Source organism: Octopus sinensis, linkage group LG22, assembly GCF_006345805.1.
Source record: "Octopus sinensis linkage group LG22, ASM634580v1, whole genome shotgun sequence".
Taxonomy (NCBI): domain Eukaryota; kingdom Metazoa; phylum Mollusca; class Cephalopoda; order Octopoda; family Octopodidae; genus Octopus; species Octopus sinensis.
Window position 1 is genome coordinate 21,134,127 of NC_043018.1, and position 19,806 is coordinate 21,153,932.

General features: G+C 37.0%; 1 protein-coding gene across 12 annotated transcripts in view; it reads left to right on the forward strand.

Moving 5' to 3' along the window:
- LOC115223172 (E3 ubiquitin-protein ligase UBR4) overlaps nucleotides 1-19,806 on the forward strand; it is a 197,368-nt gene that overhangs the window by 99,358 nt on the left and 78,204 nt on the right. For all 12 annotated transcript variants that reach the window (XM_036512184.1, XM_036512187.1, XM_036512188.1 and 9 more), the window contains 17 exons: nucleotides 985-1,057; nucleotides 2,757-2,946; nucleotides 3,918-3,965; nucleotides 4,134-4,287; nucleotides 6,153-6,223; nucleotides 7,895-7,984; nucleotides 8,861-8,992; nucleotides 10,223-10,307; nucleotides 11,946-12,159; nucleotides 13,003-13,102; nucleotides 13,375-13,509; nucleotides 13,848-14,019; nucleotides 15,171-15,326; nucleotides 15,638-15,759; nucleotides 16,228-16,345; nucleotides 17,560-17,696; nucleotides 19,307-19,465. In XM_036512184.1, the coding sequence (XP_036368077.1) occupies nucleotides 985-1,057; nucleotides 2,757-2,946; nucleotides 3,918-3,965; nucleotides 4,134-4,287; nucleotides 6,153-6,223; nucleotides 7,895-7,984; nucleotides 8,861-8,992; nucleotides 10,223-10,307; nucleotides 11,946-12,159; nucleotides 13,003-13,102; nucleotides 13,375-13,509; nucleotides 13,848-14,019; nucleotides 15,171-15,326; nucleotides 15,638-15,759; nucleotides 16,228-16,345; nucleotides 17,560-17,696; nucleotides 19,307-19,465 (2,156 nt within the window). The remainder of the gene's footprint in view (nucleotides 1-984; nucleotides 1,058-2,756; nucleotides 2,947-3,917; nucleotides 3,966-4,133; nucleotides 4,288-6,152; nucleotides 6,224-7,894; nucleotides 7,985-8,860; nucleotides 8,993-10,222; nucleotides 10,308-11,945; nucleotides 12,160-13,002; nucleotides 13,103-13,374; nucleotides 13,510-13,847; nucleotides 14,020-15,170; nucleotides 15,327-15,637; nucleotides 15,760-16,227; nucleotides 16,346-17,559; nucleotides 17,697-19,306; nucleotides 19,466-19,806) is intronic.

Consider the following 19,806-nt stretch of genomic DNA (forward strand, 5'->3'; position numbering starts at 1 on the left):
AAAAAAACATCTGGAGCTTGGTGCAGCCTCCTGGCTTCCCAGACCCCGGTCGAACCGTCCAACCTATGCTAGCATGGAAAACGGACGTTAAACGATGATGATGATTGCAATAAATGAATTATCTCCATGCACTTTATAAATGGAACAATGGTAGATTCACAACCCACAGCAATGAAGCTTCTACCATTGCATATTTTCCTCATCATCCTCTACCTTTTCTGTGGAGAATACACTCATTTGCATTGTTAGGCCGAGGGGCTTTTCCTTTTTTCCTGTTCACTAGTACCATGTTGACAGGGTACAGGTATGTAAATCTGTGTTAAAAATACGCAGACTCCCAGCATTGTGATGTAAACACAGGTGATACCCAGTGCATTCTGGGTACCTAAGCATTGTGGGCAGTCCCTGGGGCATGTTTTTGTAGTACAAGCAGAATCTTCAACTGATCATCAACCTGTGTTATCACTATCACAGGTCAATCCCCGATAAGTGTAACACAGTTCACAATTGAGTGGACCTTGCTATTCTGGATCAGTAATGAATGAATTAGTAATAAACTATTAATTTGTGTTGTTTTTACATTGACATGTAATGTACTAAATTTTGAGGCCATGATAAGCGACCAACATGTTTGGCAATATGCCATTCTTGAGAAGACCTGTCAAGCCAAGTGAAATCCTAGTCGTAGCTGATGCTAGTGTCATGTGACTGGCACTCGTGCCAATGGCGTGTAAAAAGCACCCATTTCACTCTTTGAGGGGTTGGCATTAGGAAGGGCATCCAACTGTAGAAGCCATGCAAAATCAGATTGGAACCTGGTGCAGCTCTCCATCTTACCAGTTTCAGCCAAACTGTCCAACCCATGCCAGCATGGAAAGCAGACACTAAATGATGATGATTTATTAGTTGTAACTATTTCTCAAAAGTTTGAGTTTTTTTTCCTTCTGAATATATTTTAATTTTTGTTTTAATTTGATTTTTCAGGAAAAAGCTTTATTGCCTCTGTTGCCAAAGACCTCTCTCAAGTTATCAATCTGTTTCCAATTGTACTAAAAAGGTTTGGATCAAACTTGATTTACATTTTTAAATGTTACCATTTCACTATTATTATTTTATTGTATGTTGAAAATTATAACGAGCAACTTAACCCTTTTGCTACCATATTTCTGCAGAGATGCTCTGTGTTTCTTTCATTTAATTTTTTAAAATATTACAAAGAATTTAGTAAAATAACTTAGTTATCATTCAGCTAGTGTTAGGAACATAAATTGTGACTGAGGTTTGGTGGAAGATTTTAATTCAAAACTTATAAAAAAATGACATTTGTACTACAGAGCCAGAAGCAGTTTCAGCTGGGTTGGTATCAAAAGGGTTAAGAATTGTTTCTCTATTATATATTTTAACCCTTTTGTTACCATATTTCTGCTGAGATGCTCTGTGTTTCTTTCATTTAATTTTAAATATAACAAAGAATTTAGTAAAATAACTTAGTTATCATTAAGCTAGTGTTAGGAACATTAAATTGTGACTGAGGTTTGGTGGAAGATTTTAATTCAGAACTTTTGAAAACAAGACATTTGTATTACAGAACCAGAGTCAGTTTCAGCCGGGTTGGTATCAAAAGGGTTAATTGATATTTTAAAAGCTTACTATTTTGCTACTGACGATTCAGAACAAGTTGCTGATTACAAATAAACCTTGTGAAAATGCAAATGTATTTGAGAAAGTGATGGTAGGGGTGACAGAATGTTGACAGAATTGTTAGTATCAGATTATTTAGCATGCAGTGATTCTTTCAACTCTTTCCACTCTGAGTTCAATTCCTGTCAAGATGACCTTTGCATTTCATTACCCTAAGGTCAATAAGATATTGAATTAGTTCTGGAGTTGATGGTATCAACCACCCACTCCTCTTCAAAATTGCTGGCCTCGATATAAATCCTTTTCCTTTTAATTTTCTTGATTCTTATGTTTTGTGTGTGTGCGTGTGAGAGAGAGAGAGATCATAATTTAACATTCCCTTTTTGATGCTGGCATGGGCTGGATTGTTTGACAGGAACAAGCCAGAGGGTTGTGTTAGGTTCTATCTCTACTTTGACATAGTTTCTACAACTGGATGCCCTTCCTTATGTCAAACATTTAAGTGTATCAGGGCTTTTTACAAGGCACCAGCACTGGTGAGGTCACCAAGTACCTGCAAGATAGGACCCCTTCAAGTGAGTGGATCATAGAATGAAGGGATTAGAAACTGTGATAAAAGCACCAAGAGCAGGGATCTTCCTGAAGAGGTGAATACATGGCTTGCTCATCGAGAGAGAGAGAGAAAGAGAGATGTAAGGTCCATGTACAAGGTGAATGACAGACACTAGCATAGAGGAGCAGAAAAGGTGAATGTGTAGTAGATAAGTGCACTGAGTGTGAATGGTGTGATTGATGATGAGGGATAGGGAATGAGTTGGACGCAGAGTATATCAGTTCAGCAGAAGGGAAATTGAAGGAGTGAAATAGGGTAACATAAAAGATTGATAGAAGAATTGGCTGTTTGAAGGTGAGTTGTAGGTTAGGGAAAGATTTGACAGAAATGGTTACCCTACATTATTCTGTAAGGAGCATAGGGCCAATTTCCGTTTCTCTGCCACATATATATATATTTATTTCTCCCTGGGCGTCACTGAAATATTCATTTTTACCAATCGAGTGGATTCTGCTAATATATATGTGTTTAATTGTTTTTCTTCTTCTTTTTTTTTTTGTAGTAACAGTGGTTCTAATGGTAGTAGTAAAGGCAGTAACAACAACCAGTCCCTAGTCCAGTGGTCAGAAGTCCCTGGCCACCCTGGTTTGGTTTACTGTATGACCCAAAGTGCAAACAATCCAGTCATCCTCATGATCAAGCCAACTTGCATTCTTCTTCAAGAAATTAAAGTACTCCCAGCAAAAGCTAAGGTTTGTTTGATTTGTTAAATAGCTGCACTTTATATCATCAAATATTTAAGGTTGTCAATTGTGTTCCATTGTGTAAACATTTCTTGGCTGTGCATTGAAGTCCTAATATGGATTCATTAGTGAGTAATTATTTATCAAAGACAGCTGAAAAGGTGGCTGAAAGTATTTTGTTAGGCCTGTCCTTTCATGCCCTACACCCAGCTAAATCTCTTAATCCTATATCCCACCAAGAGCACATGCAATAATTCTGGGGGGAAAAAAAAGCAAAAGAAAAACACGAGCTGCAACACTTAAACGAAAAAGAACATCTCCCAGCTTTTATCCACTTCCTGTTATTCCTGCAAGACCATCATCTGAAAAGTAAAAGAAACCTTTGTACATCACAGTCCATATACTCTCTTGCTCCCAAGCTGCACCTGATATCTTTAGTAAGCGACCGAAAGGATCTCTACCAATTTTTCCAACTTTCCCATGGCTCTTTCTGCAGTACTCTTGAGGAGGAAGCCCTCACATTTGCTGCTCACTTTTGCTTCTAGTATGATTTGGCATGGTTTCTGTGGCTGGATGCCCTTCCTAATGCCAACCACTCCAAGAGTGTTGGGGGGGGGGGGCTTTTATGTGCCACTGACACAGGTGCTAGTTGTGTGGCACCAGTATCTGCCACAATAGTTGCGTGATTACATAAATTTCAATTAAGAATTTTCAATACAAGAATCAATATTGTGGAAAATTTTTATGATTACAGACATAGTGACTCATTTAATTGTCATTGATTTTAAATATATTTGAAAATTCAAACTTTTGGCTTTTTTCCTTTTGTTTGTTTTACATCATAAAATATAATAATAAAGAATAAAAGCTCTTAAACAGCTTAGTTGAATTATCCTGTCTTCCTCCCCCCTCTCTCTCTCTATTTTATCTTACTTTATTAAATTTTGTAGTCGTCTCATAAACTTTCTTTTTATTTCTAGATACAAGACATAGTGGCCATTAGACATCCTGCCTCCAATTCAGATCTGGTAAGATGGTGATTCTTTTTTGTTTTTATGTTTTCTTAAGAGCTGTTTCGTGTTTTGGCATAGATTTAATATTTTTGGAGTGAAGAAAATAATTTCTATTGGATGTTATATTATTTAATAATAATGACACGTGTGGATTAATGTTTTAAGTCATTTGTTTACTTTCAGCAACGTACAACAATGATTTTGTTGTGTGAAGACGGTAGTTTGCGTATATACATGGCAAATATAGAGAACACCAAATATTGGCTGTCTCCATATTTACAACCTCAAAACCCAATAGCTGCTCTTAGACCAACAAAAAAGAAAATCTGTAAATCAGGTAATTTATTATCATTATTATTATTATTATTATTGTTATTGTTGAACAAGGAACTTTTGTAAAAATTGTTTCACAATGAATTTCATTTGGACATTATTTTCAATTTGATATTTATTTTAATTGATTCGCCTGACTTATTGTCATTCCTGTGGGTCAGTCAGGGATTATGGACCATAGTAGAGAGGTCAGCTTGTCCACAAGTTTTAAAAGACAATACCAGCTACCAGTGTATTATTACCATGTCAAGAAATTGTGGCTCAGTATATATATACACTTGCGTCAGAAATTAATTAGCACTTCTCAAATTTCTACATTAAATAGGTTAAATCAATTAACCTATGAGCTGTTCAAAACGTCTTATGCGATGAGAAAACTTAGTATGGTGTGATTTCGGTCCTTGCGAGGCGCTACCTATATCTATTAAACAAAGGAAGATTTGTCCGCATCCGCACTCCAAGTTGTTGTTGCACTGCTATGTCAACATCATAAGGCTGTAGACTCTCAAACTGCTCTGCAAACAAAGTTACGTCATCGTTCTGTGCAAATAGTGAACTCGCAACAAAGCAATAGTTCGAGATATGGCCACTAGGTGACAGCACATACCTTGAGTGAAGAGCAAATCAAGGGTGCTAATTAATTTCTGACGGTAGTGTATGTTCTTATCTTTTTAGCATTCAGATTACTTTATCAAATGTAATGCTTATTTCTTCACATTGTTTTGAATTAATTGTGCATTACAGGGTAGCAGTGCTTAGCAATGGTGTGTATAAATACAAGGTTATTACCTGTTCAAATATCGTTGGGGCATATCTGAACCTGGAAGACAGCCATTCACTGTTTTGTCATGGAGAAACAAACAAATGGTGTAAAGACACCATAATGAGCTTGCAACACCATCTTCCTAGGTTGTGGGATGCAAGCATTTCAAAGTGCTTATCTTGTAGCTTTGAGATTTCAATGATAAGTATGGCCTTATAAATTAGGTGTGAGAGACTGAATCTGGCTGGTTTGGACATAAAAGATGGAGAATATTTGGGCCACATATAGCCAGTTTAAATGCAAACGAGTTAATTAATTTTTGCATTTCATTCTTGCAGTGTGTAAATACCGGGAATGTTATGGTATTTATACATTTTGCAGAGAAAACATTTATGATTTTTGATAATTCATCTGTTCAGCTAAGTGACCACTAACTTGTTAGTAATGAGGGTAAAATATACAATCAAGGTATGATTGTAGCTTGCAAGAGATTAAACCAAAGGAGTTATCTGGACAATGTTCTTCTGATAGTGATGAAAGACATGAAGACCTAGAACTCTTGTCACTTCAACAACCACCTCCAGTTTGCTATATTCAGTTTAGCAGCTTCATGGAAGACATTGAAGACAGTCACTCTGGCCTATGTGAATGCTTGGTATGACACTTCTGTTGGCTGTGGAAGGAGAACATGGTTTTGGAGGATGTCATAATGAAACTGATGCACAGAAATAAATTGACCTGTGAAATCAACAACACAGTTGAGATACTATCATAAAATGATGTTTAGAAAGTAGCCAATGGGAATGATAACCATATGAGGAAGAATTAGCTTACTTGAATGTATATCACACCAGGTTGAAATGGAGGTGGGGTGGGGGTAGAGAAAAGAAAAATCACTTGAAAGACCCATTTGTATGAGACTTTAGTCACAAGTAGCTTAAGTAAAAAATATTCACTTTATTGTGTATGGGGTATTTTTATACTTTTCTTTACAAACTATAACAGTTGATGTGCTTTTTTTTTTTTTTTTTTTTTTGAGATAATCTGAAAATGGAGTTAGACAATTATTTAATTCCCCGTTTCTTTTTATTTTTTTTATTTTTTAGGACGGCCATCAGGATCTGTGAATTTTCCCATTGATTTCTTTGAACACTGTCAGTCAACAAACGATATAGAGGTTTCTATTTGTTATATTTGTCCTTCGTTTATCTATTGGAAAGCCTGTTTTTTTTAAGTTTTTTTTCTTCTTGCATGCTCTCTGATTCCCCTGAATGCGACTGTTGGAGCTAGGCCCCTTTTGAGATGGTTTTGTAAATAGGTTTGTTTTACAGTTCTGTATTTAAGAGATAAGGAATTATGTACAGTATTTACATTATTTACATTTGACTGATATTTGTCCTCATCTTGTTGTTGTTAACACATTTCAGCTGATATACTTTCCAGCCTTCATCAGGTGTCTTGGAGAAATTTTGAACCTGGGTTTTTGTTCCTAGGGTATTTTTCGATGTTGTTATTATTCAGGTCACTGCCTGGAATCAAACTTGGAATCTTGGGGTTAGTAGCTATGCCCGTGGGCATAATAATGATAATAAAAATATTGAAAAATACCTCAGGAATGAGAACCCAGGTTTGAAATTTCCGTCAAATATAAATAATGTAAATAGGTTTGTTTTGTTACCAAGAAAATAGGTGATCCATCATCATCATTTAACATTTATTTTCTATGCTGGCATGGGTTGGATGATTTGACAGTCTGGCAAAGCCACAGTGCTACACCAGGCTCAGTTTGTTTTGGCATGTTTTCTGTGGCTGGATGTCCTTCCTAAAACCAGCCACTTTACAGAATGTATTGGGTGCTTTGTATGTGGCACCAGTGGGGTTGCCAAGTAGCTTGCAAGACAAAGACCTCTTAGCAGAGAGAGAGAGTGGAACTGAGAGAAGTGGCTGTGAGAGGTTAGAGTAGCATTTCTCAGCTGGGCCTCCCCAGAACCTAGGGTTCCACAAAAGGTTCCTAGGGGTTCTGTGAGAAAGAGTGAGATAAGCTAATGCTAATTTCATGATCGTAATATTACTATACATGCATGTGGCAGATGCCAGTGCCGTCTGACTGGCATGTGATAAGCACCAAACAGTGAAAGGCAGAGTTGCCTATGGCAGGATTTGATCTCAGAACACAGAAAACAACAACAAATACTGTGAAGCATTAAATTCATTGCACTAACAACTCAGACTAATTTGCTACTTTGTCTAAATACTTTTGATAATAAACCACATACTGGCATTCTGTCGGTTACAATGACAACAGTCCCTGTTGATCCATTCAGCAGAACAGCCTGCTCGTGAAACGAACAAATTTACATGCAAGTGGCTGAGCGCTCCACAGACATGCATACTCTGAACATAGCTCTTAGACAGATTCAGCATGACAGAATGTGACAAAACTGGCCCTTTGAATCACAAGTACACCCACGACTTGTTTTTGCCAGCTGAGTGAACTGAAGCAATGTGAAATTAAATGTCTTGCTCAAAGGCAGAACATGCCACAAGGAATCGAACTCACAACCCTACAATTGTGAGCTGAACGACTAAGCCACAAGATTGTATTAAAATTTGTTGAACACTGGAAAAGAATTGAGACACATTGGTTCCATATACTCAAAGCTGTTTTTTTTCTTCTTAAATTTAATAAGGAAATCACAGCAAGGGTCGATAAATTAAGTACCAGTTACGCACTGGGGTCGATGTGATCGACTTAATTCGTTTGTCTGTCCTTGTTTGTCCCCTCTGTGTTTAGCCCCTTGTGGGTAATAAAGAAACATATGTTAGAAATTTTTATCTTCTTTTTCAGTTTGGTGGAAATGATATCCTGCAGGTTTATAATGTTGCACAAGTAAAACATCGCTTGATTACTGGTGGAATGTATATTGTCAGCACAAAGGTAAAAACCAAAACTATTTAACAGACTTGTTGCTCTTGTCATTAAGACACATCATCTAGATTTTTAGTTTTGCTTTCATTTTCATGTTTAAATTTTAAACTCTAATATATAACAATTTTATTCTACTTCCTAATTATTTTTTTCAAGTTGTTCTGGAATGATCAAATCATGATCAATATTTAACACCTGCTTTTCCATGTTTGCATGGATCAGACAGAATATATTGAGGTAAATTTTCTACAGTCAGCAACCCTCACCTGTTTCCACGCAAAGTAGCATGTCCATAGGAAATACTATCTCAAGATGAATGAATACCTTTAAATTTTGCATAGCCTAATGTGTTTACATTGAGTATGATACATAAATGGCTATTTTGATCTAATACTGCTTTTGTTGCATATAATGGATATTTACTCAGCTGGAAAGCTACCTGCAACACCATTGTTTTTCGCAGTGTTCATATATCTCTGTAGTGATGGATTTTGTTGAAGCATGCTGGCTGTGAGGATATGTTATTGATAACACCTAATGATGCAGAAATCCATTGAACATTCTCATTTGCTGCTGCTGAGACAAGTTCCATCTCCTTGATATATACACATTGTTTTTTTTTTTTTTTAAACAGTGCATCCATAGGAGATACCATTTCTGGATGAATACCACTGTAAATTTGCCTTCCAACGGTGTATTTATATTAAGTATGATACATAAATGGCTATTTTAATCTAATACTGTTTGTTGTGTAGAAGGGGGACACAACACACACAGACATACATATACATTAGTATGTATACACACACATACATATAAATACTGAAATGTTGTCTTAAATTTATTGAAGATGAACTACATATATATTTTTATTTTCTTTTGAAGCCTGGAGGTTTTACCATTGAGATTACTAATACAAACAGCAACAATGTGATGGTTGGTGTGCGAGTATCTGTAGGCAATATGAGTGTTGAAAGAGCTCCTTCCTACTTGGAAGTATTTGGCAGAACAGTGCAAGTAAGGAACAAAGTGTTATTGTTTATTTTGTTTTGATTTCTTTCATATAATTACATAATGTATCTTTTGTCTTTAGCTGGTTTCAGTCATTGGACTGCGGTCATGCTGCAGAACTGTCAGAACAAGATTATAGTTGAACTAATTGACCCCAGTGATTGTGGTGTTTTTTTTTCTTTTTTAAAGTCTGATATTATTCTGTCAGTGTCTGTTACCAAGCTGCTACATCAGGGGGGGGGGCATAAACAAACCAACACCAGTTGTTAGGTGCAATGGGTAGGCTGTCAGAAACAAAGACCCACATTATACAATGGGCTTCCATTACAGTTTCTACCTACCAAATCCGCTCAAGCCACTGGCTTTCCAGACCTCAGTCAAACCATCCAACCTATGCCACCACGGAAAACGGATGTTATATGATGATGATGATTTGATGACTTTAAAATAATATAGTTTAGCACAAGTGTGGCCGTGTGGTAAAAAGTTTGTTTCCCATCCACATGGTTCCAGCTTAAGTGTCTTCTGCTATGTAGCCTTGGGCCAACCAAAGCCTTATTAGTGGATTTGGTGTGCGGAAACTGAAAGAAGCCTGTCTTATATGCGTGTGTGTGTCTTTGTGTCTGCATTTATGTCTCCCGTCACTTAGCAGTTCGGAAAAATAGACCAATAAAGTAAGTACCAGGCTTAATTGAAAAAAAAAAAGTACTGGGGTCAATTTGACTAAAATTCTTCAAGGTGCTGCCCCAGCATGGCCACAGTCTAATGGTGGAAACAAAAGATAAAAAGGTGGAATCAGTTATCTCGTTAAGTTTGCTTGGTCTGAAGCATGTCTTGTGTGTTAGCTGTTTCTATGGAATGCATGCTAACCCCAGAATATTTCATAACAATATGTTCCTAGAAATTGTTGTTTGTCTGTGCTTAATAAGTATCTCTACAATACTACTTGAGTGTATCAAATTGTAAAATTGGTTCTAAAATGCAATTATGCACACTCAGCTTAGCATTCTAAAGATTTATAGTTTTGTAGTCTTATTTCAGATATTTGTGTACATTTGGACATGGAATGACTATGCAGAGTATTGTGTTTCCTTGTGCAAATGAACACAGACATGTTACATAAGACTGTACATTACTATATTTCATGCAACACTGTTTGGTGTACTTTAATTAATTCTAAAGATTATTTTTAATTTGCTAAATCAAAGTTGTTTTTGTTTTTTTTACTTCTTAAAGGTGAGTGTATCAAGAGTTCGTTGGCATGACTTGCCTTTCACCAGAGAAGAATCGTTGATGGCAGATAAAAAATTCAACCTATTTGGTAAGAATATATTGTTATATTTCTGTTGTTTCACATTTAAATCATATTCAAATTAAATTTCGTTTTGCCTGTCCCGAAGCCCCAACAAATGGAAAATGCTGTGTATATTCAGAGACCAAAAGCAAAATTTAGCACATTTGAAGCAGGAATAGTATTATTAGAAATATTTCTAATAGCTTGAGTTTGACTCCGGTTTCTGTAGCTTCCAGAAACAATTATAGATTAAAATTTGTCCAAGTTATGTTATTGGTACTTTTGCTGTTACCTTGGTTTCTAGGTCACAGAGGAAGAAGGAATGAAAGAGGGTTAGTGATAACAGCAAGCGGATCATTAATTAAAATGGATAAACTGTGTTTAATTGCTAAGGTACATTAGAGATGAAGTTAGTGATCCCTTTTGATACACAGCAGTGGAATGCTGTAGCAGAAATCGTAGAAGATGAATATCTTTATATATAAAAGTGAAGTTGTGTGAGTGTCTGTCTCCTATGATTTAGATTCCTAACTACTCCCACATTTTGTGGTGCAGTTTAACCAAAACCGGGTATCTTATAGTCGTGATTCATATCAAGCCCTTCTGGGTATTAGCGCGCGTCTACGATGAGTCTACGATTCAAATAAGATTTTACCACCGTTTTTTCCCATTTTTAATGCATTTTTTTGGTATTATATAAGGGAAGTAACTCTCTAAAAATGCTTATATAGTTATTTCCCTTACAAACTCGAGCAACGCCGGGTGATACTGCTAGTATCTTATAAACTTTGCTAAGATTTGGTAGAAGCTTTACCAATGTCAAGAAAGTATTGTTTTTGTTAATGCTTTTGAGAAGAGCCCATGGTATACACTTAAAGCAGTCCCTGTTGAGTGGGTAATAAAAAACGGAAGTTGTTTTAACATTCTCCATCACCATTGGCATACTACTAAGTCCTGTTCACTGGCGAGTGATGGCTGTGTTTCTGCTTCTTAAGACGTTCTGTGATGAGAAGGTATTTTCTTTGTCTAGTGTGTTATTTACTTTAAGATTAATTAGGGCTTATTAAGTCTCAGTGTTAATGTTTAACCCTTTAGTGTTCACATTATTCTGCCAAAATTAATGCTTCTTTATCCACACTGTTTTGAACTAATCATGCATTATCTTGTAGCTATGAGATTTTGATGAGGTAGCTGTTCATTTTTCAAACGATATTGTAGGGTTGGTGTGAGAGACCAGATCTGGCCTGTTTGAACATAAAACAGGCAGAATACTTTTGGCCGGATATGGCCAGTTTAAATGCTAAAGGGTTAAGGTGGCAGCGAGCTGGCAGAATTGTTAGCATACTGGGCAATACGCTTAACAGCATATCATCTGTCTTCATATTCTGCCAAGGTCAACTTTGCCTTTCATCCTTTCGGGGTCAATAAAATATGTAGCAGTTGAACACTGGGGTCAATTTAGTCAGTATACCCACCTACTCCAAACTTGCAGGCCTTGTGTCAAAATTTGAAACCAATATTTCTATGTATATCAGATTTGCTTATTTGTATATATATATATATGTGTGTGTGTGTGCATATATAAATTTGTGGGCTTGTGTGTATGTGCATGTGATTATGGCACATTGGAATTTTCTTTTAATAACCATTGCTTTTCCGTTCTAGTTGGAACTAGCTCTGACCCAGCTGGTGTGACAGTTGTTGATTCAATAAAAGTGTATGTGAGATCAAAAGAGTCATTTGGTTGGCCAGAGGAACCTGATGAATATCCTGAAACAACTACTAACAAGCCACCAATTAATGGAGCTGGTCCAGTTAATAATGTCACCGAATCTGATGCAGTACCTTTGACTACTATTCCTCTCACTTCAACAGACAGGTATGCTATACTTTGTAACAGCTAAATTCTTCAAGCATCACAAAACTTTGTAGTGTTAAAAATTGGATTGACCAATACCTGTGCTGGTACCATGTAAAAAGCACCTGTGCTGGTGTCACATAAAAGGTGCTGGTACTATGTAAAAAGCTCTGGTGCTGGTGCCATGTAAAAAGCACTGGTGCTAGTGCCACATAAAAAGCCCCTGGTACACTCTGTAGAGTGGCTGGCATTAGGAAGGACATCCAGCTGTAGAAATCAAAGCAGATAATTGGAGTCTGGTGCAGCTCTCTGGCTTACCAACGCCTGTCAAACTGTTCAACCCATGCCAGCATGAGAAACAGATAACCTCAGTTTTGTGGATGAATGATTGAGGCTGATTTTTTTCAAAAAAATTTTGATCGAAAAATATTTTAAGTATTCATCCTATTATCTTCCTGGAAAGCCATTTCTTTCACTACCACTGACTGGCTTACACTATCAGAAATTTAAACATTTAATTCAAAGTCCACCATGTGTTACTCATGTAGCATTTTTTTATTTGATGCATTCAAAAATCATTCAGGTTCTGAGTTGCTGTTATTAATTCTGAAGTTTATAGGAAAATGTAGAATGCTTAGAAATAAAGAAAAATAAGATTTTGAAGGAAGGAAAAAATAGCCACAATATGTGGGAGAAATCACAATGTGTTAACATCTTACTTGCTAACATCTTCCAGTTACAACTCATTGCCAAAAAGAAATGGTTTAAGGCTATATAAGACAAGACTAAATTTTCTTTAAGCATGTAAATACACTTCTGTGTACCAAAGAGACTCACAATGATTTGTTTCACTCTTTGTTTCAGATTACTTGCAGGAGCTTTGGAAGTACTTGATGGATCCTTTTCCACCTATCTCAATGCCGAAGACAAATTTCATGGAAGCAGTCCCCCAGCACCTGTGAAAGTAATGTTATTTTGTTCATCTGTGTGTGTGTATCTATATACAAATACACACACATTTTTAAATGCTTGTTTTATAATATTTAATCTTGTTAAGACTTTGCTGTTATATAATGTTTTTTAACAGAAAAAGAAACAAAAAAAAAAGAAATGTCTCTATTGGTATTCATTTAAAATTATTCTTTAACATGTTCTTTTATAAAATTTTACAATTTAAAAAAAAAAAAAAGTTTTTGATGGAGGAAAAAATGTTTCAGACAATTATTTCATTTCCAGTTGCCACATCATCAAGCTGCTCTTGAAATTGCAACCAGTCTACTTACTTTACCGACCCCAAACAGTGTCCAACAGCAGACAAAAAGTTTGCTGGCATCTCTATTCCCAACAAAGGCTGCATATCACAATCACAAAGTTAGTAGAAATTTTGATTTTCCTTTCATTATTTAATTGTTATCGCCATATTAATATGGCATTCTTATAGATATAAGAATAATCGCTGCCGCTGATCAGCTCCATGAGGCCACCGCCATCAAGATAGCTATTGATAGCGGCAGCGATTATTCTTATATCTACAAGAATGCCATATTAATATGGCGATAACAATTAATTTCCAGTAGACGCTGCCGTAATCTCTTTTGTAGAGACTTAGTAATTTTAATATTTCTATTATTTCATTATTTAGTCATCTTTCTATGAGCCTGAGAAACTGAATGACCATATGATGACTTTCTTTTCTCTTCTTTAATTAGGATCATGCCCAATTAAGTCACGTAATGCACAGCCTTCTTCAAGGTTCCCAAGACATGGATGTAGAAGCTTTCCAACGTTTGGTTGTCACTGCCCGTTCTATTGCTGTCACAAGACCGAGCAATCTGGTGCGGTTTGCTGAGAAAGGTAGTGCTGTGATTGAAGAAATAAAAGGTATCTAATGGTAGTTTCATCTTAGCCAAATAAATGGTGTGTTTATCTTTTTCTTGGCCATGCTGGGGCACTACTGCCTTGAAGGATTTCAGACAAACAAATTGATCTCTGTGCTTATTTGTTTGGAGTCTGATACTTTTGTTGAACTGGTAAGGTTGTCAGGCAGACACACACACACACATGCACAAATATAAATACATTCAAGGGTGACCAATGCCAGTGTCACCTGACTGGCTCTTGTGCCAGTGACACGTAAAAAAGCACCTACCCTGAGTGGTTGGCATTAGGAAGGCCATCCAGCTGTAGAAACCTTGACAGGTCAGATTAGAGCCTGGTGCAAACAGTCCAACCCATACCAGCAAGGAAAGCGGATGTTAAACAATGATGATGATATATACATACACACACACACAATGGGCTACCTGCATAGCTCAGTTGGTAGAGCATCAGACTTTTAATCAGAGAGTCACAGGTTCATGTTCCTCTGCGGGTGTATGTTTACTGTGAAGGACAATCTCAGAAGACTGGACCTTTCAGACAAGATGGCAAAGAACCAAGATACCCGGTGCCTTGCTGTACTCAACAAGACCTGTCCTCCACAGCAGCAATGTTAAGGTGCCTTGGTGAAGAGGATTGGCCTGCAAGGGTCATGTGTCAGTTCCACATAAGACTGCTTGTGCTGCTGGTGCTATGTTAAAAGCACTCAGCACACAGTTTAAAGTGGTCGGCGTTAGGAAGGGCATCCAGCCATAGAACCCAAGCCAAATCGGACTGGAATCTGCTGCAGCTCTTCAGCTTGCCAGCTCTGGTCAAACCGTCCAACCCATGCAAGAATGGAAAATGGTCGTTAAAGGATGATGATGGTAGGCTACTTTCAGTTTTCTTCTACCAAAGGCTTAGGTTGGCCTGGTGTTATATTAGACGACACTCACCCCAGGTACCACACAGTGGCACTGAGCCTAAAACTGTGTGGTTGGTGGAGCAAACTTCTTACCACAGCCATGCCTTGCCAGTTTAGATAAAATTTAAATTAAAGTTGATGTTAAATTATTGATTAAAGTTAATTTTAAGGTATTTGGTGTTTTTTTTTATTTATTTATTTTTTGATTTTTATTGACTCCAATGTAATGGTAACCATTTCTCTTGTACAGATGATTCTTCAAGCGGAAGTGATTGCAGTCCCAAAACGGATGAGGCTGAATCTGCTGAAGAAGGATGTACTTTTGTGTCCCAATTGATGAATACCTTTTGGAAATTATATGCTGCTAAACCACCGAATATTATGCTAGCTCCAGTTTGTATGCCAGGTATAAATTTCTTGATAATTTTAACAGCATATATAGTGTAAACCTTCAAATCTCATCACTATCTTTCCAAACCCTGGTGTATTTCACATGGAATTTTGTTCCACCAAGGTCATCTTGTTACATAAGTCAACCTATCTTTCTTGGCTGTAAATTTTGATCTGAAAAATTCGATCTGTATGCTAGAAAATATGATAATTGTAGGTTGAATCACTTTTCTGAGTGAGCACCTCTTTCAAATAAATAATAGAAATTTGTTCATTTCTCTTTCAAATTTCTAATTTTACTGAATTTATTTATTTCTTATATTCCAGGTTTAGCTCATGTTGAAGCTACTGTAGTAGCACTTGTTGAGATAATCCATGCTTTCTGCATCTGTGACCTGACTACTGTAAATCAAGCTACAAAGCAATATGTCCGATTATTGCTTTGCCCAGTAAGTAACAGCATAAAAATTGATATTATTATTATTACCATATTAATTTAATTCTTGGTTTACATACATACACGCTCATATATATATATATATATATATATATAAAAATGGTGGTGCCCCAGCATGGCCACAGCTCATGAGCTGAAACTAGATAAAATAAAATAAATATATAAAATTAACAGAATGAGATAAAAAATCCAAGGATAAGAAAGATTTCAGAACATTTATAAAGAGGCCTTACAGCTGTTTCTGGGATATTTTATATATCTTTTCATCAGAGACGGTGCGAGAAAATGGCTAAGCAATAGTTATTATTCAAATCCTGCACTGGTCAACTTTGCCTTTCGTCCTTTCAGGGTCAGTAAGTACCAATCAGGTACTGGGCTTTTTGGTGTAATTCACTCGCCCTTTCCCTCAAAATCGTTGTCCTTGTCTCAAAATTAGAATCATTATTATTTTGTATTGCAGGATCCTTGTGTAAGTTTTGCCTGCAAACAGGCATTACTGAAAGTTCTTCGCCCCCGGCATAGACGGCAAAGACGAGTCTTTATTCCCTCACCACCAAGATGTACTTCTCCTGGAAAAAGTAATCACCTTAAATTTTATAATTCTTTTGTTTTTTAATTATCAAACTCATTTAATGCTTTCCTTCCTTAAAGGAATAAAAATCTCGTACAAGTTAAAGGAAGAGCGTAAAAAAAATCCTTAAAAAGTTTTAGTTTAGATTCCATGCAACATGTACTGTACTCGAATCCACAGTAAACTGTAGACAGCTATGAAACCTTGCTACAACCTTAACTTCTACAAGGCACAAACACGGCTGTGTGGTTAAGAAACGTATTTCAAGTGAAATACTCTACTAATTTTGAAAATCATGAAGTATTTAGTGTAATAACTGTCATCATTAACCCTTTCGTTACTGTATTTCAGTTGAGGTGCTCTGTGTGTCTTTCAATTACTTTAAATATAACAAAGAATTTAGTAAAATAACTTAGTTATCATTAAGCTAGTATTAGGAACATAAATTGTGACTGAGGTTTGGTGGAATATTAATTCAAAACTTATGAAAACAAGACATTTGTACTACAGAGCCAGAGGCGGTTTCAGCTGGGTTGGTATCAAAAGGGTTAAGAATTGTTTCTCTATTATATATTTTAACCCTTTTGTTACCATATTGCTGTTGAGATGCTCTGTGTTTCTTTCAATTAATTTTAAATATAACAAAGAATTTAGTAAAATAACTTAGTTATCATTCAGCTAGTGTTAGGAACATAAATTGTGACTAAGGTTTGGTAGAAGATTTTAATTCAAAAGTATTCAGAGCCAGATCTGGTATTGTGCATGCAGTACAAAATGCGTAGCGGCATTTCATCCGTCTTTACATTCTGGGTTCAAATTCTGCCAAGGTCAACTTTACCTTTCATTCTTCTGGGGTCAATAAAATAAGTACCAGTTGAGCACTGGGGTTGATCTAACCGACTTACTCCCCCACCCGATATTGCTGGCCTTGTGCCAAAATTTGGAAGCATTATTAATGTGGTATTTAAGGTGGTGAGCTAAAGGGTCAAATTTCCTCTTTTAAATTCAAGAAACCACATATTGTGTATTGTCAGAGCTAGCTTCTTCAAGCTGCAGGCCTAAACTTTGAACTGCCTTTACTTTGATCAACTGTATGCATAGGTAATGATGGGGGGGGGGGGCACTTTAGATTTAGCTTTCAAAAAAAAAAGGCCCTGATAACAACTGTTTACTTTGGTCCACATGTGTATCAATTAGTTTATTTGTCTCAAAATATTTCAGGAGGAGCTACAGCTGATGATGATGATGACTACGAACACCAGAGCAAAGTACCCAAAAGCCATGTGCAACATGAAAATAAGCCAGAACCAGAAGTTCTAGAACAAGACCAAGATTTGATTGGAAATTATGCTGAACAGGTAAATGGTTTACATTTTCTAAAAGAATGCAATCAAGTTGTAGGAACTTTGTAATGGTGTAACCCTCTGCCAGCCAATCCTGTCACTTCATTAGAATTTAATTGTGTACATGATGTGACTAGGCGCAGGAGTGGCTGTGTGGTAAGTAGCTTGCTTATCAACCACATGGTTCCCGGGTTCAGTCCCACTGCGTGGCATCTTGGGCAAGTGTCTTCTGCTATAGCCCCGGGCCGACCAATGCCTTGTGAGTGGATTTGGTAGACGGAAACTGAAAGAAGCCTGTCGTATATATGTATATGTATGTATGTATGTATAATATATATATATATATATATATATATATATATGTTTGTGTGTCTGTGTTTGTCCCCCTAGCATTGCTTGACAACCGATGCTGGTGTATATATGTCCTCGTCACTTAGCGGTTCGGCAAAAGAGACCGATAGAATAAGTACTGGGCTTACAAAGAATAAGTCCTGGGGTTGATTTGCTCGACTAAAGGCGGTGCTCTAGCATGGCCGCAGTCAAATGACTGAAACAAGTAAAAGAGTAAAAAGTATGTGTCAAGCAGCAGCTAATTTCGAGCATTAAAGACAAATTAATGTTCGTTCTTTAAAATATAATAAGGCAGTGAGTTAGCAGAATCATTTGCATGTTGGACAGAAATTCTTAGTGTTTCTTCTAGTTCTTTCCATTCTGAGTTCAGATTCTGCCTAGGTTGAATTTTGCCTTTCAGCCTTTTGTGGTTGATAAAACAAAGTGCCAGTTGAGCGCTGGGGTTGACATAACTAAGTTAACCCTCTTCCTAAATTTATTGGCCTTGTGCCAAAATTTGAACCCACCATTTAAGATGTAGGGGTCAGGTTCAAAAGGTCATTTACCATTAACATAATCCACCTAATACATCTCATCTCATCTCCATCTCTGCCCCACTTCCTCACACCACCGCCACCTGTTTCTCTATTACTTGTTATCCTCCATCTTGAGCTCTGAATTCTAATTAAAAAAAACAGGTAGCAGTAACATATATGGATGGAAGCACTCCGTCGGTTACGACGATGAGGGTTCCGGTTGATCCGAATCAACGGAACAGCCTGCTCGTGAAATTAACGTGTAAGTGGCTGAGCACTCCACAGACACGTGTACCCTTAACGTAGTTCTCGGGGAGATTCAGCGTGACACAGAGAGTGACAAGGCCGGCCCTTTGAAATACAGGTACAACAGAAACAGGAAGTAAGAGTGAGAGAAAGTTGTGGTGAAAGAGTACAGCAGGGATCACCACCATCCCCTGCCGGAGCCTCGTGGAGCTTTAGGTGTTTTCGCTCAATAAACACTCACAACGCCCGGTCTGGGAATCGAAACTGCGATCCTACGACCGCGAGTCCGCTGCCCTAACCACTGGGCCATTGCGCCTCCACAATAGTAACATATATAGTGTGTGTGTGTATGTATGCCTGCATAGAAAATTAGACGTTAAAAATCATCATCATCATCATCTAAGTGCCTAAGTTTGTACTCTTGGAGGGTTATTAATTTCTTTTACCTTGACACTTCTTATTCCCATGAACAGTCGGCACACACATAACTGCATGTTTCTTTTCTCTTTAAAGAATGAACCAATGATATTAGAACCTGCAGACCACAATCTTCCTTTAGAAGCTCTTCTAGGTGGAAGTGGGGCAAATTTCCCTCCAATTGTAGACATTCCTCCTGATGCTGATGATGAAACTATGGTGGAGTTAGCAATTGCACTCAGTCTACAAGATCAGGTAAGGACTGATTTACCTCTCTCCTTTCATCTTTTTAATATATCAATGTATTATATATATATATATATAAAATAGTTATCGCCATACTAATATGGCATTCTTATAAAAATAAGAAAAAAGCTGTCCGCTTATTAGCTCCATGAGGCCATCGCCTTAAGTTAGCTATTTGATACACAAACTGTATCCATATAACCTTTGAACAAGGGAGGTCAGTCGCTCCACACTACTTGACCGGCAGCTACAGACGCGTTTCGGGGTATTGCCCCTTTTCAATGCAGCGTAGCCAGCCAGTAGGTGTCGCTTCCGACAATCTCTGTTCGATGGTTTTATTTACCTAGTTT